The sequence below is a fragment of the Polypterus senegalus genome, chromosome 7 (genome assembly GCF_016835505.1).
Source record: "Polypterus senegalus isolate Bchr_013 chromosome 7, ASM1683550v1, whole genome shotgun sequence".
NCBI lineage: Eukaryota > Metazoa > Chordata > Cladistia > Polypteriformes > Polypteridae > Polypterus > Polypterus senegalus.
In genome coordinates, this window is record NC_053160.1 from 59,543,584 (window position 1) to 59,568,353 (window position 24,770).

Consider the following 24,770-nt stretch of genomic DNA (forward strand, 5'->3'; position numbering starts at 1 on the left):
TTTTTTAGAGGCATTCCATTGAGTGACATGGGTTTAGCAAACGATCAATAGTTGAGAATAAAACTCTTGGATTTTCTCCATTTATAGTCAGCTCTTCAGCATTTTTTCTTTAAATCAGACACTCTTCCATGGCATAATTTTCAGGAGCGACTATTTCAGTGACAGCTCTCACTTTAGCATTAAAATGTTCCACCTTACAATTTACATTATTATCTCTATTATAGCAAGCACTACAAACAGACTGGTTGCTTAAAATGTTATTAAATCAAATTAGTAATCACCTGTGCTTTGTGTGAAAGATTATCTTAAATATATTGCAATCTAAGTAATTTTTTAAAACCTTTGCAATACAACTCAAGAAAACCAGAAATTGTAATGAATTTTATGCAAACGTTGTTAATTAGACCAAATTCATCGACTCCAATGCTGGTAATTGATTAAAGAGTGTGGACTTAGGAAGATTATGGTAAACTGTCTCAAAATAATGACCAGAACAACCAAAGCATTAAAAGAAAAGGAGTTTTATCAAGTGAATACTAAAAAGCCAGGAAAGCAAAATACAAATATGAGGAGAAAAAAAAAAAACCCAAAGATTAAGCCTTCTAGCATTTCTTCATATAGATAATATCTGACTACACATAAGGTGGTTGGTCTACTTGCCCAGTTCCCCCTTGCTCTGTTCACCTTATAGTTTTATCCCCCTCTTTCCACATACCTGGCCTACTGTTGTCAATTGAGCTAACCGAACCATCATTCCCAGCTTTAGCCAACAGAACCCTCATTTCTAGCTACCTAACAAAGAACAATAATTAAGCATATTTGTGCCTAATTTTTCAATGAATATGCTCATTTGATTGTTACAGGCTCACACGAGGTATTGGCTGAAAAGGAAACATTCATAGACAATACAGATAGCATAATATATGAATAAATTGGTAGTTTTGATAAATAAGTATGTGAATACTACATGTGGAAAATAATCCCATTCAAAATTTCACTTAAGTTGATTGTCAATAAGCTTACATCTTTAGGTTTATTCAGTGTCTTCATTTTGTAGTGAGTTACAGAGTGCTATCTGCATGGTATGTAGACAGGAGAAATGGCAATCTCTGTAAGTTTGAAGTGAGTGCTAGTGAATACTCAGTACAGCGTTTACACTGCTGTTATGCAGAACAAAAGTTTCATGTGTTTCTTTTGAATCACAAGCATTTGCAATAAGATCAAAGTACTTCTCAGATAATTTAATGTTGATCTGATATTTTAGGGTAAACACACCTAATGGAACCCCACCTTGGAAAATACTTGGATGTGTGGTCCAGCCAAGGTGGTAAATTAAAGTCAGGTTTCGCCTAAATTAGTTTCTTTTGGCTAGAACAAACATTGCATCATATTTCCCACTGTTCCCATATTCCCCCAACTCCAGACAATGTTCCTGAATGGCCAAGAAATGATACAGAAAGCATGCATCATGGAGGAGTATAGATCATGGAAGAACAACATACCACATAAAAAGCCAAAGGGCATGAGATTTTACTTCATACCTTATTTCTCTATTCTGAAAGGGTTTCTCAACTTACTATACTTATTGTTACTGAGAAATGTTTTGTTTTTTCAAAGTCTATTTTGATTTTTAATTTTGATGACATGTACACATTTTATTCTCCTGTGTTTTGGATGGTAAAAAATTGAGTCTGAGTGAAGTCATTGTATATGGCTAAGAGATTTCAGCTAGAGAAGGCTATTTAATGTGTGTCAATAAGCTGCTCGACAGTATAATGATTTTTTACCCACTTCTTAATTATGATTATATTTTTTAAATAACATTAATGAACTAGCATATATGGAACTACATATTTTGCAAGTATTAAGCTTTTTAAGGCATTATACTGATGGTAAGTAATGAGCATTAAAACTACATTTAAAAAATAAGTAACTGGACTGAACAACAAAGAAAAGATGTCAGTGCTGCCATTTTTAAGATAGTAAAAGCCTGCATTTTAGAATAGTCGCACAGAAATGAAGATACAAATATCTAATAATAAAGTTGATTTATGGAAAAATATTAAGGATAGATCCAGTGTGCCACACTCCCTTTTATTCAGAGGCAAGTCAGCTCAGTCAGTAAGCAACTAAAAGAAAAAAATACTTATGTGGATGCTAACAAATAGTGTAGTGAGAAAATGTTTTAAATAATTCACTTTAACACTTGAATGCAAAATTTTATGGAAAATGTTGTTATTAATATGTACTGTATAAATTTAAAATTGACACAGTTTTTGTTTTTAGAACCAAAGAGCTTTAATTCCAAATAAAAATGAAACACCCACCAGAGAAAATAGAGGTAAGGCCCGTTTTTATTAGTAACCGAAGAGTGACATTTTGATCTCTCCATTTTTTTGGAACAATTTCTCTGCATGCTTTCTGTAGTATGTCGTTTCTTATTTGTGCGATGCTTGCTGCAGTCCATCACACAACAGGCTCTTGCTATGTTACATTTATAATGTATTGTGCTCTGTTATTCTCAAATATACTTTTGTCAATCACAATAATTAGTTGGTCAACTTTTTGTATTACATAGTAGGTAGTGTACTATAAAAAAAAAGTAGCCCCCTTTAAATTATGTCACATTGTTGTTAAATCTGAGCTTACAATCTACCTATGTGAATACAAAACAGAAATTTCAAGCTTAAAATTGTTAGAGATTATGTTGGATCTCTTGCACTTCCTGACTAACAGAAAGCTAATAAGAGATAATAATAAGATTGGCAAATGTCCCCATATTTCTCATGTAGTGTGATCCTGTTTCCTTCTTCCATGATATAGTCTACCATCAGAAATATTCAGGAATATACTTCATGAGGAAAGTCTTACAGATGAAAGCTCAAGTTTCAAACCTTGTCTAACAAACATGATGCGTAGTTCATTTGAGACTCACTGAAGCTAGAAGAAACTTCTTCATAAATGATTAATCCCATAAGCCTGCGCTGAGCTTTGCATCAGCTGCACTTACTAGTGCAATGGGTCCGCTGTTTAGAGCAGGAGTTTTTGACATTATCACTGAATAAATAATGATATGTCAAATGTATCATATTAAAAATATTTAGTTATCACTGAATAAATAATGATATGTCAAATGTATCATATTAAAAATATGTATTTGTTACAACACGTTTAAATGTGGTTTAATAATTCTGTGGACTACATGTACATTTTGGAAGAGGTGGATGATACCTTCCATGAAACTGTTAATGTTATTTTCAAAATTATGTATTTTTTTCAAGCGGACTAAACATGCACCCTCTAGTTAGTTTGGTGTCACTAGAAAGATTTGCGTGAACAAGGCAACACATGAACATGGGTCAGTTAGCTCTGCATTGTTATACTGATAGTCATCATCTAGCCTTGGGACTAACTAGTACTAAGCTTTTAAAGTCTTCTTTAAAATTGTGCTCTTTATTAATTTTTTTGTTCTTTGTTAACTAGAAGGTGTAATATTTTGATAGTGCTGATCATCACTGTGGGATATATTTTTTGCTAAATAATAATGATGAAGATTATAATACTAGTTACAATTTGAAATTGACTTCTCTTGGTTGCTCAATTTGTGATGTTAGGTTTGTTATGTGTATGAAGTGCAATGAAATTCTTACTTGCATGTCTTATCATACAGTTGACAAAAATGCAATACATGAAAAAAGCCTAAATATATAGAAAGTATTACTAGCATACAACATATACAATACATCCAATTATGCACAATATATATATGTTTATAAAAGTTGAATTCTTAACGATTGACTTTTCAGCAACTTTACAACTTGGGGATAAAAACTATCTCTGAATTTACTGGTTTGATTTTCAGTGACCCTGTACTCTTTGCCAAAAGTGGGAGTTAGAAAAGCTACTGCACAGGATGACTGAGGTCATTAATAATGCTCTTTGCCTTTCTGAGGCAGCAAGTGTTGGGTATGTCCTGAAGAGTAGGCAGATGGGTACAGGTAACATTCTATGCTGCCTCTGCAGTGATTTGCTTTAAGAATTTACTCTGACTTCTAATTTAGGTTAAAGAAATGATAGATTAACATTGTCTTATTACCTCTAATAGCACTTTCAAAAGTAGCAGCCTAAAATGTGTTCCACCAATCATAGATGATTCTCCGAAGTGTCAACTTTATAAAATTCCCACCTTCTTACTTGGAGCAACAAGCAGAATGCTCCATGTTTTCTATACTGTATAAGCCTCATGTCAACAGGGATTTAAACATTTAGAAGCCAAGCTGGTTAGCTCCTCAACTTGAAGGGACGATCTACAGCAAAGCCCAATTGGAAAGGACTCCTTATTTCAGTAGCCTCAGACCATTTCTGTAGGGGATGAGTGAATACCAAATAACAACCTCAAAAATTCTATAGGGATACACAGTAGTGCAGAAATAATACATTACTAATTGGAGACATATTTAGCATTTTTCATTCGCTCATTAATGTTCAGACCGCAGCATAACCTGTAACACATTCTGTCAAGAAATAATATTAATGTGATTAGATTGAGTATGCTAGAAATATAATGTGTAAGCCTTCTATATTTTAATAAGACAGTTCTATTTCAGTGGCTAAGTGGCATTATTGAATTATTAAATGTTTTGGCCATGATCATTGAATTAGTGAATGTCATGTTTGCTTAGTTAAATCAGTAATTTCAATTATGTTATTAAATAACTAATTATTCATGACCATAGTAATGTATTTTGACAGTACCTTACAAAGTGCTCATTTACCACCTGAAAAGTAATTTCTGTACTCAGTCGAGGAGAACATCTGCTTATATGCTACTGGAAAAAGTTAGCATCTTGATTAATTGTTCCGCACTGTGCATTGTTAATGTTTGATAATCTTCAAGAAATTATCTGTCAGTGAATGCATATTATCTGCAGTGGACATTTCTCTTTCCTTCTAATAGTAATAATAATCTTTTTTTTCTTCTTAGTTAGGACTTCTAGACCACGACCCAGTCAACCTCCGGAGCACACAGTACTTCCCACTATGCAGCAGAAGCAACATCAGCAACAAAGTGCTGGTATGTTGCTGCTATTTTCAAAATCTTACAATAACATTTTAGCCCTTGGTTAATATTGAAAGGGAATTTAAATCCTTTTAAAAAGTCCTGTTTCTGCATTAATGCACTGATTTTTGTCATTTTAATATGTTTTCTTGTATGTTTTGTCATTTTAACATGTTTTCTTGTATTTTTGTACTTAATATGTAAGTTTCAGGTAAGAGGTGAGTTCAAACAGCTTTGAAATGGTTTGACTGGCAGGGAATAATGTATGTTGTTTTTTGGAATTTTCAATGATTGATCAATAAATGGCAATGGTCTAATCATTAACTTTAAAGAATCTATCACCAGAATAACATTGTTTTACAAAAATTTGAGTCACAAAACTAGTCATAACCCAAAGTCCTTTTATTTTGTGTGTTTTGTGGTGTACTAGCTCTACATCAGTGTTTCCCAAACTCGGCCCTGTGGCCCCCTGTGACTGCAGGTTTTTGTTCCAACCAGATTCCTACTCAGTGACAATATCTGATAGCACTGATCTCATTTAATTAGCTGGTATTATTAATCTTTAATTCTACATTCAGAAAAGCACAGCAGCATGAGTTTTACATTTATAAGACATTTAGAAATATTTCTGCTTTTGCTATAGATTTAAATGCTTAACTCTCTTTTGTTGATTTCATTATATTTTGCCCTTTCTCTGTGCAGTTTTTCCCCTTCGTTGTATCTTATTAATGACAATTAAAAATGAGCAGAGCAGACACGCTGGCAAACAACACTGAATAAGCAAAGTACTTTAGCATCAGACCCACTAATTAGTAAATAATAGATTAATTAAACAATTAGAACACCTAGAAAAGTAGAATGAAAATCAAGATGAAAATATTGTTAAAAAGAAAAAAATGCATTATTACATTTTTAGAAATATATATATATTTTTTTGCCAAACTTAATTTTCTAATTTCTATTTTGTTCCCAAAACAAAGAACTTGGGAAATAACACATCACTTAATTAGCCCAGGAGTCCAATTAAAAACTAAAGCTGGTCGGAACAAAAACCTTCAGCCACAGGAGGTTCCCCTGGACCGAGTTTGGGAAACACTGCTCTAGAGTGTCATTTGGTCTTTACTTTGAAATCCAAAGTATGAATACCTTCCAAGGGCACTGCCTCCTTTGGCAGCAGCAGCGCAAGGACTTTATGTGTCACATTGCCATTATCTCACTGAGACTATCAGTGGGCATCGTTGTTGTAAACAATATGGAAATATGAAAACAATGCATTAAATGGCAGCACCCATTAAAAATACCCCCACAAAATAATGTTGGCATGATGCCACAGAAATAACAATAAAAATGCATAATGCCTATTATAAATCTATTTTGATATCGTGTTTCATGTAGCATAATAATTAATCACTGTAGTTTAATAATACAGTTATAGTTACAATAACAGAGTCACTATTAAATGCTGAAGTAAATAAAAGGCTTTAATGATGAAATTACACAAGCAATATGCATGCAGCACATATTGACTGTTATAAAATGTATTTATTAAGAAGCAATGTGAAATAAAAGAACGGTACACAGTACATTCATCTATATAGTTTTTTTTTATTTTTGCTAGTGGGATACAGGCGGGGGTGGGGGTGGTGGTGGGGTATATTGTGGATGCAACCAATACTTCAACTGCTATGCTGCACTGAAAAGCATTCGTGTGCAACAAGTGTTTGTTTAATTTATTTATTTACTTATTTTTAAATACATTCTTTTAACCCCACCGGAAATGAATGCATTGTGGTTGATTTTGAAACTATTTACAATGAATATAGTGGAGCAGTAACACATTTCTTGTAGCACATCATTATTACCATCCTTAATGATCAACCCATTTAATAAAGTGGCACGTATTTACCTGTAATATTTATGATAATAACTTTTTCATAATCCTGAATACCTGGATATGAATCCTCTGGATATACGAGGTGTGGCAGAAAAGTAATGAGAGTGGCAACACTGCAAGCGATCTGGCAACACTGCAAGCGATCTGGCAACGCTGCGCTGTTGTCCTTGATAGAGCACGTGTATCAGTACCCTCCCATAGCTCAGTGCGAGTTTCAACTCCTTCCGTTAACTACGTGATTTTTGTGACTGCTATTCGCGAAGTTGTGCTTTTGGTTGTGCGTCACGCAAAATGAAACAGCGGAATTTGGAGTAACGTTGTGCCATTAAACGGCAAGTGTGACGTTTGAAAAGTTAAAACAGGCCTATGGGGAACATTCTTTATCCTGAGCTCAAGTTTTTCGCTGGCACAAATCATTTTTGGAAGGCAGAAAACACGTTGAAGATGAACACCGTTCAGGGAGGATTTCAACTTCGAAAACCAATGAAAACATCGAACGTGTAAACACTCTTGTGAGATCAGACCGTCGTTTAACATTAAGAATGTTTAGTGAACAATTAAATTTGAACAGGTTTACCGTTCATCAGATTTTGAATGAACATTTGCACATGCGAAATGTCTGTGCCAAAATGGTGCCAAAAAACTGCCCTCTCCATAACAGAATTTTTGACCTCAAAAGGCATTCCTGTGGTTCCCCAGCCCCCTTATTCACCTGACCTCAGTCCGTGTGACTTTTTCCTAAACTGAAAAATGTCCTCAAGGGACGTCATTTCGGGACTTTAGAAAACATCCAAAAAAGTGTAACGGACATGCTGAAGACCATACCGGTTGAAGACTTCCAGCGCTGCTACCAACAGTGGGAACAACGTCTCCATTGGTGTGTAGCTGCCCAAGGGAACTACTTTGAAGGGGATAACATTGATGTTTGAAAAAAATAAAAACTTTGGTAGATAAAAAAATCAGTCTCATTACTTTTCTGCCACACCTCGTACTCTGTTTCCTTAAACATATCAAATATGTTTTGGACTTGTGAGTAAATGTGGTTCAGTGTGTTGTATTAGTATGATTTGAAATGGATTGTCATGCCATCTATTGTTGATTTATTTACTAGGCCCTGCATCTCCACAATCCTGCAATGGAAAAAGACTCTCTAGACAACCATTATATACTGCATATATGTACTGTATATATATATTATATAATATAGTGGTTGTCCGAGAGAAAGACAGGCTCAAAGAAGAGTGCATTTTTGGGGCACCAACCTGGCTGTCTCCATTGACTTAACGTTATGAACAAAAACTATGCTTGGCGTCATAAAAAGGAAACAAAAACTGTGGCCACCAGAATAACATGGCTAATGCAGTAATGATGTTTTCATCTGCTGTTGAAAAGGTTGAGGAACTCCCTCACTCTGGTTGCTCAGGAAAGAAGTGACTCCTCCTTCTGGTCAGATTTTGTGGGACAGGGACTGGAAAGGGATGAAGTCATTTGCCCTCATTGAGTAGTTTCTCAGCACTGTGGAGGAAGAAAAAGATAAGACAGTTAGCAGCAGTGCCCCCCTTGACCCAGAGTGGTACCACATACCTGGGAAGAACTTGGAGTGTGATTCTCTGATGCACATGTGTGACAGTATATACACATATATTAATTGATATGAAGTAATTATGTGATATAAATATTGAAAATGAGTAAAAGAATAACAGTTCATTATAGTTTTATAAAAAAACATTTTTTAAATTTTTCCGGTAGCTCGTAAAAAATCCAACTGTGTAAGGGAAGTTGAAAAGCTGCAGAAGAGGAGAGAGCGGCGGAGGGTGCAGCAACAAGAGATGAGAGAAAAGAAAGCACAGGTACCAAGTGTATGCTAGAGTTCACTAAGAACAACAGGAAGAAAAATGGAAAAAAGGGACCCATAGTGCTGAAGGTCTCCCTTTTTCCCTTTCTCTCTGATGACCTCACCTTGGACATTAGGCTAATTCAAAATTCAGTACGAATCAGCTATTTAAGCATGCCTATCAGCTGAAGGGGAAAGAACTGCCTAGTTGTCCAATATTTAATTTTCCTTGGTCAATGCTTGCATATTCCATGTTTCCTCTGTGTAACAAACCCAAATGCTTAATCTAAAAGTATTTTGTACTAGAATAAGAAAATTGGCAGTATTTTTCAGACCTCCTCAAAGAACAATCTCTATAATAATCATTAACCACACTTGATCTGCATATCCCAAGCTTTTTTTGAAAGTATTTGCATGACTTTAACCTACTATATTTTTCCTTCCTCTTTCTTATGGACATTTTCAGGTTTTCTAGTGGATTTGGTTGCTATACCATTTATTTTATATATTCAACATATAAATGTGTATAATTTGTCAGTATGTAATATATATGTTGTACAGTTATTTTGAAATAAGTAAAATCTCAGGAATGGAAATACAGACAAAATGGGACATTTTTAAATAATGTACCTTAATTGTAAAATTGTAAACATTTTTCTTTACCATTATTCTGCTTAAAAGATATTATTGCTTAACCTTGTATTGAACTGGACAGGTTAAAAAAGACATGGATGGAGGGATGGTTTATTTTCTGAATATAAATGAAACTGCATCAATGTAGACTATTTTTAATTATTTCCTTGAACATAGGAGGTTGATGCTACAAATCCAAACTATGAAATCATGTACATGATAAGAGAGTTTCGGGCAAGTCTTGACTACAGACCACTAACTGAAGCTGATCTGGTGGGTTCAATATTTATCTGTTTTTTTTAGCTCAGTTACTTTTATAGCACCCTATTTGTTAGACAGTCTTACCATTTTACATATTTATTTTTAATACAATATGAAATAATATTTCATACATGTATGTATACACAGATATGCCTATTTATACAGAAATTATTAACTTTTAAAGACTTAAACATCAGTGCTCGGATTTTGAAATTACATACCTTCTTATCTGGAAGACAGTGAAGAGACCCAAGGCGAAATCAAGTACAGTTTCATGTTATATTAGGTGTGTATGATATCATATGTAAATAGGTGTGTTATATTTACACCTGCTCATCAGAAAAAAAAACTTTAGCGGTATCATTGGTCAGAGCCCCACATAGGCAAATGAGGTTAGGTGTTAAATTTTCCACTTGTTGGTATTATTATGGTTCTCATAATGTTTTGGAATTTGGAAGTTCAGGTTAGGGATACTCAACCTGCACCAAATTTAATTAGTAAAACATTAATTGTTGCATCACTGTTTATTGGTTTGGAAAGTGACAGAGAAGTTTCACTTGTGCAGTAGTGGTGGCATACTTTCTGCCACAATATCAAAGCCCACCTAATGTTTCGGGCTCCACTATAGATTTTCTTTGGTTCTGGTCCTGACACAGCATTAAAGTTTCATTATAAATAAAAAAATAAAAGAGATTTTTTTGTTTTTCAAAATCTTAAAGCAATACCCTGCTTTTCATTTGTTTTATGATTTTTCCCTTTACAGGTCAAAGAACACAGGATATGCGTCTGTGTACGGAAACGTCCACTAAATAAGAAAGGTGATTAGATTCACTGTCATATTATCTGTTAGCAGCAACTTTAGTTTTTTTGAAAATTAAAAAAAAATAAATAAAAAAGAATTGCAAACTTGACTAGTTGCAACAAGGGACAGAGATGATTTAACAGAAACTGTCTGTGCTTTCAGAAGCCACGGTTAAAGACTTTGATGTTATTACCATCCCCAACAAGGACATAGTGATGGTGCACGAGCCAAAACAAAAGGTGGATTTGACAAGATACTTGGAAAATCAGACCTTCCGCTTTGATTATGCTTTTGATGACTCAACAACAAATGAAATGGTTTACAGGTATCATTTTTAAGTAAAAAAAAAAAAGCTTGAATATGAATAATAATTAATAGGTATTATTCTTTGCGCAATATTGCTATACAAGAAGTTTAAACACAAATGAACAAACAAGCATTTCTGATTATTTTAGAAGGACCTGCCAGACACTGCATGCAAAAATCATCTGTCTTAACTGAAAGAATGAACTTGTGCCACTTTTTTACCTTTGACTGTATTGAAATGACTGTGATTTATTGTTTGATGCATGTTTAAGAGCAAACTGAATTTGAGCATGTGTCGTGTTTAGTGTTGTATATATTAAATGTTTAATAGTATCTGTACTTGTTCACTTGGCAGTTCAGTGTAGCCAACAGTATTGTCAGAGTTTTAAATGAGCCAAACCAAAATGTTGTCACTGTTAGTCCACATAACATAGATAGATAGATAGATAGATAGATAGATAGATAGATAGATAGATAGATACAGTGGGATGCAAAAGTTTGGGCAACCTTGTTAATAGTCATTATTTTCCTGTATAAATCGTTGGTTGGTACGATAAAAAATGTCCGTTAAATATATCATATAGGAGACACACACAGTGATATTTGAGAAGTGAAATGAAGTTTATTGGATTTACAGAAAGTGTGCAATAATTGTTCAAACAAAATCAGGCAAGACCGTTGTCATTTTATTGATTCCAAAACTTTTAGAACTAATTATTGGAACTCAAATTGGCTTGGTAAGCTCAGTGACCCCTGACCTACATACACAGGTGAATCCTATAATGAGAAAGAGTATTTAAGGGGGTCAATTGTAAGTTTCCCTCCTCCTTTAATTTTCTCTGAAGAGTAGCAACATGGGGGTCACAAAACAACTCTCAAATGACCTGATGACAAAGATTGTTCACCATCATGGTTTAGGGGAAGGATACAGAAAGCTGTCCCAGAGATTTAAGCTGTCTGTTTCCACAGTTAGGAACATATTGAGGAAATGGAAGACCACAGGCTCAGTTCAAGTTAAGGCTCGAAGTGGCAGACCAAGAAAGATTTCGGATAGACAGAAGCGACGAATGGTGAGAACAGTCAGAGTCAACCCACAGATCAGCACCAAAGACCTACAACATCATCTTGCAGCAGATGGAGTCACTTTGCATCGTTCAACCATTCGGCGCACTTTACACAAGGAGATGCTGTATTTGAGAGTGATGCCGAGGAAGCCTTTTCTCCGCCCACAGCACAAACAGAGCTGCTTGAGGTATGCTCAAGCACATTTGGACAAGCCAGCTTCATTTTGGAATAAGGTGCTGTGGACTGATGAAACTAAAATTGAGTTATTTGGGCATAACAAGGGACATTATGCATGGAGGAAAAAGAACACGGCACTCCAAGAAAAACACCTGCTGCCTACAGTAAAATATGGTGGTGGTTCCATCATGCTGTGGGGCTGTGTGGCCAGTGCAGGGACTGGGAATCTTGTCAAAGTTGAGGGACGCATGGATTCCACTCGGTATCAGCAGATTCTGGAGCCCAATGTCCAGGAATCGGTGACAAAGCTGAAGCTGCGCCGGGGCTGGATCTTTCAACAAGACAACGACCCGAAACACTGCTCAAAATCCACTAAGGCATTCATGCAGAGGAACAAGTACAACGTTCTGGAATGGCCATCTTAGTCCCCAGACCTGAATATAATTGAAAATCTGTGGTATGAGTTAAAGAGAGCTGTCCATGCTCGGAAGCCATCAAACCTGAATGAACCATGAAGTGTTTTGTAAAGAGGAATGGTCCAAAATACCTTCAGCCACAATCCAGACTCTCATTGGAACCTACAGGAAGCGTTTAGAGGCTGTAATTTCTGCAAAAGGCGGATCTACTAAATATTGATTTCATTTCTTTTTTGTGGTGCCCAAATTTATGCACCTGCCTGATTTTGTTTGAACAATTATTGCACACTTTCTGTAAATCCAATAAACTTCATTTCACTTCTCAAATATCACTGTGTGTTTCTCCTATATGATATATTTAACTGACATTTTTTATCGTAACAACCAATAATTTATACAGGAAAATAATGACTATTAACAAGGTTGCCCAAACATTTGTATGCCACTGTAGATAGATAGATAGATAGATAGATAGATAGATAGATAGATAGATAGATAGATAGATAGATAGATAGATACTTTATTAATCCCAAGGGGAAATTCACATAATCCAGCAGCAGTATACTGATACAAAAAAACAATATTAAATTAAATATTAATAAAAACGCATGTAAAAGCAGACAATAACTTTGAATAATGTTAGCATTTACTCCCCCGGGTGAAATTGAAGAGTCGCATAGTGTGGGGGAGGAACGATCTCCTCAGTCTGTCAGTGGAGTAAGACAGTGACAAAAGTCTGTCACTGAAGCTGCTCCTCTGTCTGGAGATGTCACTGTTCAGTGGATGCAGTGGATTCTTCGTGATTGACAGGAATTTGCTTAGTGCCCATCGCTCTGCCACAGATGTTAAACTGTCCAACTTTACTCCTATAATAGAGCCTGCCTTCTTAACAAGTTTGTCCAGGTGTGAGGCGTCCGTTATCTTTATGCTGCCTCCTCAGCACACCACCGCGTAGAAGAGGGCACTCGCCACAACCGTCTGGTAGAACATCTGCAGCATCTTATTGCAGATGTTGAAGGACATCTTCATTTTAATGGGAATGTTTACTCTGAGATTGCTGTGAAGGGACAGCATCGCCACACCCCAGGGGGTTCCCCACGTATGAAATTGTAATTTGATCCTTGATTATTCTTTATTTTTCTATTACTTTTCAAAAGCTACATATTTAAGTACAAAGTCATGGGATGCTGGAGTATTTTCCCATCTTCAGGAACCTTTCTTCAGGATGCCAGTTCATTGCTTTGACACAGTCACTATAAACTGCTTTTCTATAAGATATACAGTAGGAGGAAACCAGATTACACCGAGAAAACCCAAGCATACGCAGGGAGGGAGAGTGTCAAATGCCAGGATTCATGCTAAGGACTGTGGAGCTCTGTCAATGCAAAAATATTCATCAATGACAAAAAGTCTGCTTAGTCTGAGAGTTTTGGGGAGCAGCATCCATTCCCATTATTGTGAAGTGTAGTTTAGAAATCAACACTTGTTGACATGCCACTCGGTCACTGGCTACATTCCTGCACACATACACAAAAATTAGAGCGTTTTATCAGTTGAACTCACTCACATTGAAATGCAGTCTTCTTGAATGGTGAGGAAACTCTGCTGACCACTGCACCATTCTCCAGCTTCCCTAATTCTTGATCCAATTTAAAGCACATGTTTTAAAATATTTTAAATGTACCCCAGAAAAATCTCAACCCAATCAAAGAAATAGTTGTAAATAGTTAATGAAAGTTTGTTCAGAATCCACCAAATAAACATTTTTTTATCAAAATGATTTGAGTCAGTTTTTTAAAATGTTGTAACTCTAGGGTGGAATGTTAGTGCAGTATTTAACGCTGCTGCCTCATCAATCTGCTGTCTGGTCTTTTATTTCCGTAACTGGTTATTGTGTGTTTGATGTTTGCATGTTCTTCCCATGTTGAATGGATTTCCCTATTTTATTCTAATATCCCAAAGATGCGTGTTACTTTAGGTGGTGATTCCAAACTGGCCAAGTAGGCCTGTTGGTCAAAGTGCGAGTGGGCTGGCTGTTCCCTGCCTTGAGCCCACTGCTGCTAGGACAGACCCAGACTTGTTAAGGTGTGTGTGTGTCCAAACATGCATGCAGTCTTATGCAAGGTTACTTTTAACATAAATCTCTTGTATGTACTTGGAGTCCTAACATCAATTATTTTACTTAAATTTGATCTGTACTTTACAAAAGAACATATTCATAATTTTTTTTTTTACTGTTTTCTAGTTTTACAGCCAGACCTCTTGTGGAAACCATCTTTGAAAAAGGAATGGCTACTTGTTTTGCTTATGGACAAACGGGAAGTGGCAAAACACATGTTGGTGGAGTCTTCCTTTTGTTAATAAATATTAGTAAAAGTTATCAGTAATGTTCTATTTTTAATAAATAAAGTATGTCAGATACATCATATTCACTGCTTAGGAAGAGAGAGAGAGAGATCTATTATTTATACATTGTGTTCAGCTGTTTAATTCTATTAATTTTTTTCTTTAGTTGACGTTTATTTGATATGTGCCTTACTCAGTTGATTTCAATTATAGTTTTTCTTTCAAAAGAGACTGCCCTGTGGCATAATTAGCTGAAAATCTACCATAAACGTTTGTTGATGTTTAGCTGCTCTTAATCAAAAAAGGTAAACCGTTAATTATAAACAAATGTTACCATCTTTTTTCGCTTCCTCCCCTCAGACAATGGGTGGTGATTTTTCTGGAAAGAGTCAGGATTGTTCTAAAGGAATATATGCATTAGCTGGTAAGGACTTCTCTCAAAATAGTCGTATTTTTAACATGTTTTAAATGTTTTTATTTTTATTTTTTTGCTCATTCAGTCATCTTGTTTCTGTAATGGGTAGCATTGCTTCCCTATTGACCTAAAATCCTGGTTTTGAATCCTGTGTCTGTGTTAATCTTTGTGTTTTTCCAAAGTTGTGCAAATTAGTTTAATTGTCTCTAAACTGCCATGGTGTGAATGTTCAAGAGTCTACACTGGCCAGGTGTAACTATCCATCCATCCATTATCCAACCCACTGTATCCTAACACAGGGTCACGGGGGTCTGCTGGAGCCAGTCCCAGCCAACACAGGGCACAAGACAGGTAACAAACCCTGGGGAAGGCACCCACACACCAAGCACAAACTAGGGAAAATTTAGGATCGCCAATGCACCTAACCTACATGTCTTTGGACTGTGGGAGGATACCCACGCAAGCCATGGGGAGAACATGCAAACTCCACGCAGGGAGGACCTGGGAAGCGAACCTAGGTCTTCTTACTGTGAGGCAGCAGTGCTACCACTGCGCCACCGTGCTGCCCAGGTGTAACTAGTACATAGCAAAACAAAACCATAAAACAAACCATTAATGCAGAGTGTGGGTCTGCATGTGTGAGCTGGCCCTGTGATGAACTGCCATTCTGTCCAGTACTGGATCCTGTCTTGGGCCCACTGCTGCCTGCATAAGCTCCGGTCCACCAAGATTATGAATTAGATTGAAAAGGTGTTATGTATGCAATGGTTACTTATTTAATCTGTTTCTGCACAGCACAGGATGTGTTTCTAATGCAGAAGAAGCCTTACTACAAGAAACTTGATCTTCAAGTGTATGCAACATTTTTTGAAATTTACAGTGGCAAGGTAAGCATACCTGTCTCAAATTGAGCTCACATTACACTCTAATTTTTTTAATTTATTTTTTTATAATTTAACATTGATACATTTCTTTTAATGAAAGGTTTATGATTTGTTGAATCAAAAAACCAAGTTAAGAGTTCTGGAGGATGGGAAGCAGCAAGTCCAGGTAGTAGGATTACAGGAATGTGAGGTGAAATGCATGGAAGATGTTTTAAAGCTGATTGAGATGGGGAACAGCTGTAGGTAAATATGATTACAGTTTGTTTATGTTTTGATTTATGAGTGTTCCTCTAATTAGTATTTTTCACATACGGTATGATTTCCTAAATAGGGCGGCACGGTGGCGCAGTGGTAGCGCTGCTGCCTCGCAGTTAGGAGACCCGGGTTCGCGTCCCGGGTCCTCCCTGCGTGGAGTTTGCATGTTCTCCCCGTGTCTGCGTCAGTTTCCTCCCAAAGACATCAGGTTAGGCGGATTGGCGATTCTAAATTGGCCCTAGTGTGTGCTTGGTGTGTGTTTGTGTGCGTCCTGCGGTGGGTTGGCACCCTGCCCGAGATTGGTTCCTGCCTTGTGCCCTGTGTTGGCTGGGATTGGCTCCAGCAGACCCCGGTGACCCTGTGTTCGGATTCAGCGGGTTGGAAGATGGATGGATGGATTGATTTCCTAAATAAATAATATATCCCTTTAGTAACATTGAATGCAATTATTTTGTGTTTTGGTCATTTACTTTAAGTAGCCATCCATCCTTCTATTTTCTAAACTGGCTTAGTATGGTTACAGACACAACTGAGACAACCAACTGAGGATGGGGCAACAGCCCAGCCAGAATAAACACTAAGCCACGACATGTAGCCACACTCGCACACATTGTGACAACTTTAAGTCACCAACTAATCTTAACATGCATGTTTTTGGCATATGAATAATGTTGGGGAATAATCATGAGAGGACCAGCAGTTCATAGAGCACTAATTATGTCTGCTGACGCAGGCCTACACTAACTCTACTGTTCATTTAATACATATACAGCAGACATGCCATAGTGAATGTATGCCCTATTAATAACATTTTGTATTAAACATCTTAAAACAGAAACCAAAAAAAATCTAATAAAAAATTTACATTTTTAGTTTTAAGTAAATACATGATATAAATCATAAGTAGGTCTTGAGGATGAATAGCTGACTCATAAACTTAAAAATGTAAAACATGCAATTGTTGTATTGTGGTCTTGGCATAGCATAGCTTTCAAGTCTTTTTATTTGTAGTTACCTGAAACATTAAACTAATACTATATACTGCAGAAAATGACAGATTACTTTGCACAGATGTGTGAAGCATTGTTTAAGTAATCTATACTAATAAAAGGCAAAGCCCTCACTCACTCACTCACTCACTCACTCATCACTAATTCTCCAAGTTCCTGTGTAGGTAGAAGGCTGAAATTTGGCAGGCTCATTCCTTACAGCTTATTTACAAAAGTTGGGCAGGTTTAATTTCGAAATTCTTTGCGTAATGGTCATAACTGGAACCTATTTTTTCGTCCATATACTATAATAGACTTCTGCTCGATGCCCGTGGAAGGCGGAGTTATGCTTCCCACGTAATTTAGTGTCTGCCCATATTGTGTTGATTTCTTTTGTCCATCCTTCATTTACGTGATGAGCAATGTGTAAAGTTCCAATATGAATCGAAACATCCTCTTTATGTGCAAGAGCCAATCCTAATAAGTCATTATCAAAAACCACAAAGGTGTGATTTAAACAAATTGCAAATAGAATGTTAATTGTGAATATTTATTTTGATAACTAGAAGGTTAAGTGTTTTTCTCTGTCAATAGACAACATCTGGAGAGAATGTGCAAACTCCATTGATGATTTTAGGCTTGATTCAAACCCATTTAAAACCAGTCTCCTGGATGTCTAGGGGCAGGAATACTTGTCACTATATCATAGTACTGCCCTCTACTATAATAAAGATAAATGTCAGTCTTGAGAACTTGATCAAAACATACTGTATAAAATAAATTTTTACTCTTCTGTAATGAATATACCATCTTTTAAGCCTGCTTAATCCTGAGCAGGGTCACGGTGGGCTGGAGCCCATCCCACCAAGCATAGGACACAAGGCAGGAACAATTCCCAGGACAGAGTGCCAGTCCATTGCGGTGGGACATCCTCACACACCTACTAAGGAACATGCAAACAGGGACACAAACCCTGGCCTCCTTCTTGTAAGGTAGTTGTGCCACCACTGTGCCACCGTGCTGCCCTACATAATGAATATCACTGCTAATGGTGGTAGACTTGAGACAGTTCTGACAATCTTAATGTGCAACTTTTGAAAACGTTTTTAGTCCGATAGGTTTGTTACTATAAATGTACTATATATTATACAAAGGAGTGTATCTTTTATTTTTGAAAAATTATCACACTTTTTGTCCTAGAACTTCTGGACAGACGTCTGCCAATGCTCATTCTTCAAGAAGTCATGCAGTGTTCCAGATTATACTTCGAAGAAATGGAAAGATTCATGGAAAATTTTCACTAATTGATCTTGCTGGCAATGAGAGGGGGGTAGATACGCTGAGTGCAGATCGACAAACGAGGCTTGAAGGTGCTGAGATAAATAAAAGTCTTCTGGCACTCAAGGTCTGTTAACCTTTTTTAATCTTAGTTAGCAAAATTAGCATTCATTTTATGGTTAAAATTGCTTTATTAATGGCCATTTTGTCATGTCTTTTATTGACTTAATCCAGTTGTGTTCTCCACTGGAATTTTATTTTTCTTGTTGAAAATATTAACAGAGTGGGTTTTAATATTTTACATTTTGGGTGTAGGAATGTATTAGAGCCTTGGGCCGCAACAAGCCGCATACTCCCTTCAGAGCAAGTAAACTGACACAAGTGTTGAGAGACTCCTTCATTGGCGAGAACTCAAGGACATGCATGGTAAGCTATGGTGATCAACGCACTCCGGCTGCTAGATCATCTTGTATTTTTTTTTTTAAAATTTGGTCAAAGGTATTGCTACAATACCTTTGCCATAAATTTAGCTTTTCTGGCTGTGGGGTTGAAATTAATCTTCGTTCTTTACTCACAACATTCCACTCTTTATGTAATTACATATACAGTATTTAAGTTAAATGGTTTTGTCATATTTAAGTGGTTTGTGCATTGTGCTATATGGTGCTAGTATGTGCCTTTTGCCTGTAGTTATCAGAATAAGCTTTAATACCTTAGGAACCGATTCTGAATAAAATTAATTCACCTAATTGAGAAGGTAAGGTATTTACAAGATGTCTTTGTTCTATAATGCCTAACATGTACATGCACAAATTGTCCAGATTTTCTTTATCAAACTTTCAATTATAAACATGTAACCATCCACACTATAAATACATCAATAATATGTATATGTTTCTAAAGGATAAAGGAAATAAAAATGTATATGTTTCTAAAGGATTAAACATTGTCCCATGTAGATTGCTGCATCCATTTTCAAGAAAATCTTTTTTCCTTTTAATATATCAAAGTTATTCATGAAGTGATTGCTTTTTATCCATAAAAATTTGCTTTCCTCTGTCAAATCTTGCATTTATGATACCATTTAACTCACTCTTGATGACTTGTATTAATCAATTAAGGATTTATTGAGATTTCCATCCAGTTGGAACTAGCATATCTTCAGAGGTATTTGCCATTACTCTCTGTGAAACACTTATAGCACATCTGAAAGACAAATCTTACATTTTAAAAATAAATTGAAACCACAAGGACAGTAGGCTTAATCAGCCATATTTCCGGTCATCACTCTTGAGCTACACAAAAAAGAATCTTACTTTAGAATTTGGAAAAAAAACAAATCATAGTCATAAAAGACTTGGAACATCTATGAAATAAATCACGTTATTTATATAATGAACATAGAGAAAATGTTATTAAGTTATGACGTACTAGCCCACCAAATATATTTTGACATATTAACATATTGTGTCTATGGAAGTTAAAAAAAATATATATATTCTATGTAGACTTTATTTCTTTGAAAAAGAAAAACATTTTAGAATGTGCACTCTGCAAGGCAATGTTCCTGTTGAGCAAAATTGCTTTGATTCAGGCCAAATTTATCTCAAACAGATAAGAGAAAGTGTTTTATTGTGCTCTTCATCAAGATCAGACTGCTGTAATACTCTTCCAAAATGTATTATTAATCATTTTTGTGCATTCTAAAGTACTGTATATCAACAATTCCATCTTTTAAAAACAGGATGTAATTGTTACTTGAGTCATTTGGAAACGACAAAGATGCCATAGAAAATAAAATATATTATTCAGAAATCTAATTCAAATGGGACCATGCCACTATCTAACTTCCAGTTCTTCTAGGTCTCTGATTTGATTTAAATCAGATGTAGCACTGAAGGTTTGACTGACTTGTAATTTGCTCATTATAATTTGATCTTTAAAATTAACAAAATAAAAAAGCAAAAAAAAATTTTTTGTGAATGTTTAATGGAAAAAATGGATTGAAAATGGATGGATTAAATGTAAACTATTGCAAGTCAGTATTGAACAGTTTGTGAGCTGCAGGTTCCCTAGCAAAATGTGATGACAAGTGAAAATTCTTTAATATGAATGGGCGAAGTAGTTCTTAAATTTTAAGCACTATCAGCGGAAAAATGGTTTCAGCAATGTGTCATTAGAATTTATCTTAATATGAACTTCTTTGGATAGATGAAAGGTGAAATCAATGTCTTGTGTTCTTAAAATACACATCCGAGGAGCTACCCAGAAATATGTTCTGGAGTTAATAAGCTCCAGTATTGCTAATCATCAAGACTTTCTTAAAACCCTATACTTCTGAAGTCTTGCTATTTAGTCTCATTCAGTGTGTACACATACACATACAAAATGGGATAAAGTGAGTAACCCAGTTAAGGCAGAAACCTGCTTTCTGTATCGTTCCAATTTTAGTATATGTGCAGCCGAAACTAGCACAGAAACCTGCTTTCTTACAAACCCATTGCAGAATACAATGCTCCAACAATGAAGGATGAATTAAAAGCCAGAAGTCTAAGTGACAATCATCATCAAGTCTTTCCGTGAGAACAGTAAATCCAAAGAGGACTTTTTCATTTATGTTAGGTAGAATGCCCAGAGGGGACTGGGCGGTCTCATGGTCTGGAATCCCTACAGATTTTATTTTCTTCTCCAGCTGTCTGGAGTTTTTTTTGTTTTTTCTGTCCACCCTGGCCATTGGACCTTACTCTTATTCTATGTTAATTAATGTTGACATATTTTAATTTCTTATCTTGTCTTTTATTTTTCTACTTTTCATTATGTAAAGCACTTTGAGCTACTTTTTGTATGAAAATGTGCTGTATAAATAAATGTTGTTGTTGTTGTTGTTGTTACACAGCAAACACAAAGAAAAATGTTTGGGGTAGCCACTCTGTATACTTGGCAGTATGGAAAAACTTGACCAATCAATTAGTAGTAAGGTCTTCACAGACATGAGTCCAAAACAGAACTGAGGTACAATGATAAACATGGCAGTTATATAGCTGACTGATAGGAAGAGGAGGTGCTGAAAGTGGAAATGATGTGTTTCCGAGGCAGGTTCTGAGGGATTGGAAGCAGAAGTGATGTTTTAGGATTTGGGTTCTTCTGATGGTCTGCAGAGGGAAAGAGGAGAAAGAGTTAGAGCAAAGTGCCAATCCTTGGTCCAGTGGAGAAACATATTTATTTAAATCCGTAAACTGTCTCCCAAGCACACATGTGTGACACCGTGTTTACATACACGAGTCCATTTATGGTGTTCTCCTTTGGCAAAAATTTGTCAGAAGTATGTTTTCTTCCTGCCATACACTCAATTCTGCTTGGATAATAATAACACAGGTATTTTTACTTCAATAAAATGCATATATTTCATTAGTTTACTTGTTATTTTAAAAAGTAATCCGACTAATTACTACTTGTTACTTTTAACATGTTACTGTACTGGTCCCAAGTTTGTGCTGCTGAGCTTAATACTGTGCATTCAGTTTATCAACAGAAATTCTGCAGTATTTGATGTATTGAGACAGATTGTTTCAACCAAGAAAAGGAATAATGTGACTGCCAGAGGATTTGCTTTAGGAAATTGAACTTTGTGGATGCCTTTCACTGTCTTTTACCTTGTGAATTAGGAGTGTGTACAAAGATGAGACATGCATAGACTAACAGAGTGCAACAGAAGCATTATGCCATCCTTAACTGTAACCTGCTTAAAGATTTAACATGGCCATATAATTTGGAGACGTCTATGTGTTAACCTGGTTTTTCAGAGACCAACATCCCGGTTTCTCTAACCAGAATAAGGGTTAGGGTTTACATGGCTTTTTGGAAACTGGGTTTCTGTCAATAACCGGGTTATTAAAATTCCAATAAACACATTAAATGGCTTGCTTGCTTAATAATTCATTCTCATTCCAGATTGCTACAATATCCCCAGGAATGGCCTCATGTGAAAATACATTGAACACTTTAAGATACGCAAATAGGTTTGTGAACATTTTGTTTTCTTCTCTGTGTTGTCATAAATATTGTAGGGCATCCTTTAAGCCAAAGTGTGCATTAGCACTATCACAGAAATTGCATTCTGAAGTTTATGAAGCTGTTTTATGATGTATGTTCGAATTAAGAATTTATTATTGTTTATCAGTTTCCACAAGTCCAATTTTATTGCTAGCATCTTATTCTTAACCACCTTTTGTTCCTTGTGACAATGCTTTTTGTGTATATTTAACCCCAGTTAAACGTTTTTGAGGGGAATTGTTTAAATGGCTATGCTCATTCTGTTAGTATTTAAGTCCCACAGTTCAAACTTCCCCCATTGCATTTTCACAATATTTTATTTCAAAGAATCTTATTGTTATTCTCTATATTCCTACTTATTCCTCATATTAGATATTTTTTGAAGCCTAGCAGTGAAGTTGGGGTTAAAATATCTGAAGGTTCTAATACAAAAATCAGGATAGTACTACTTACTGTGCTTGCAGTAAATGATAAAAATGTAACATTATTGTTTTACTGCTGATCTCTGAGCTTACATTTGTGTGGGTGCATTTTGATTGTAGAGTGAAGGAGCTGACAGTGGAGCCCACTGAAGGAAAGCCCAATGCCAATACTGTCAGTCAGTTTGATGTTTTGGACGCTCCTTGGGATGTTCGAAGCTCAGCTCATGGAGATGATCTTAAGCTATTCTCTGAACAAACTGTAAGTGATTGCATGCAGGCTTCTGGATTAATCTACTTTTATTTAATTGAGAAGGTTAAGTAATATGTTGTTATTTTATAGAATTTGTGAGAAATTCAATTTTAAAATTAGCAATAGTGGTTTCTAAATTTAAGGAAACTTGTCTTTCTTCAATTTGAATATTCAGCTTTAGCAAGTCCAATACAGTACTTGAATCACATTAAGATCCCGGTCGTAAATGGATTTTAAAACTCATTGCCAGAACATTCATTTGAAACAAATCTCCTATTAGTCTAGGTTTTGGCATAGACACTCATCTGATCATCAGTAGCTGGCCCATGTCTTCTTTTGTTAGTTTCTACTTTGGTTAGAGGTTTAAAAGGAGCAGGATCTACTAATGAAGAACGTCCCTTGCACAAAACGTATTAGAACTTATTAGTTTTTTTTTGTATATTATGGAAAGAGAAAGAAAAGCTTGTTGCAGGTCTTATGAATGTTTTTGATAGCCTATTGACTGCATGGCTGAAACAAAATGAAACTATACACCCAAAGGGGGTCAAGGTATCTGGCACAGGGGGATGACATCTACTTGTAGCATGATAATTGATACATCTGAAAAAGTAAGTACTATACATCCCATTCTTTTTTAACACGTGAACTTATCAAGATTTCATTTTCATTTAAAACTGATGAGGAAAAAGATTGAAACTGACTTGAAAGACATACAAAATATTTTGCTACAACATCCAATTTATTGTGTAGCAGGACCATGGAGCCTTACTGCACATTAACATTTAACTGTAATTGTATTTGTGCAGTGAGAGACCATGTCAACAAACTGCATGTTTCTCTGATGATTACACAATGAAATCTCTTGCTTCATGGTATTTGCAAGAGGAGAAGATAAGTTGCAAAATAAAAGGCAAAAGACATTTCCTTTAACAGATCGCAAAGGCACAGGTGACATGCTCGACAGTAGATGAAGATACTGAGATAATGCTTTGTCTTAATTGTGATAATGCGTCTTAATTGAGCATGTACATTTAATAATCATAATGTTTATGAAAAAAAATCATAAAAAAGAATGCCTGACTGCAGTTAAATGAAAAAGGTTAGTTTTCCAGTAAACTGTCTTCCATGTAATAAAAAATAGCGATATACTGTTTCTGTTTAGTATGTTCAGAACCATTCAGACCTTTAAACAAACAACGCACGTGCAGTTTTTAAAAAATGCTCTCTGCAGTATTATTGTTATGATTTTATCATTTAATTACTGTATATTTAAGTTATTGATGTTAATTGTTTTGTTTATATTTTTGTAGTAACATGTTAATGTGTTGTTAATGTGCACAAATCACAAAAAATGTAGTGTTAATAAACAAATAAAATAAATACAAATATCTGTCTATGTGTGGCGGAAGTGCTCTGCTCCAGGGTTCCTCA

At 35.6% G+C, this 24,770-nt stretch overlaps 1 protein-coding gene across 1 annotated transcript in view; it reads left to right on the forward strand.

Moving 5' to 3' along the window:
* LOC120532583 (kinesin-like protein KIF2A) overlaps positions 1 to 24,770 on the forward strand; it is a 57,677-nt gene that overhangs the window by 8,599 nt on the left and 24,308 nt on the right. Inside the window, exons 5-18 of the mRNA XM_039758705.1 lie at positions 2,287 to 2,341; positions 4,985 to 5,074; positions 8,703 to 8,803; positions 9,598 to 9,693; positions 10,445 to 10,499; positions 10,646 to 10,808; positions 14,693 to 14,783; positions 15,154 to 15,217; positions 16,004 to 16,095; positions 16,193 to 16,335; positions 18,537 to 18,741; positions 18,930 to 19,040; positions 22,566 to 22,633; positions 23,210 to 23,348. Coding sequence (XP_039614639.1) covers positions 2,287 to 2,341; positions 4,985 to 5,074; positions 8,703 to 8,803; positions 9,598 to 9,693; positions 10,445 to 10,499; positions 10,646 to 10,808; positions 14,693 to 14,783; positions 15,154 to 15,217; positions 16,004 to 16,095; positions 16,193 to 16,335; positions 18,537 to 18,741; positions 18,930 to 19,040; positions 22,566 to 22,633; positions 23,210 to 23,348 — 1,473 coding nt within the window. The remainder of the gene's footprint in view (positions 1 to 2,286; positions 2,342 to 4,984; positions 5,075 to 8,702; positions 8,804 to 9,597; positions 9,694 to 10,444; positions 10,500 to 10,645; positions 10,809 to 14,692; positions 14,784 to 15,153; positions 15,218 to 16,003; positions 16,096 to 16,192; positions 16,336 to 18,536; positions 18,742 to 18,929; positions 19,041 to 22,565; positions 22,634 to 23,209; positions 23,349 to 24,770) is intronic.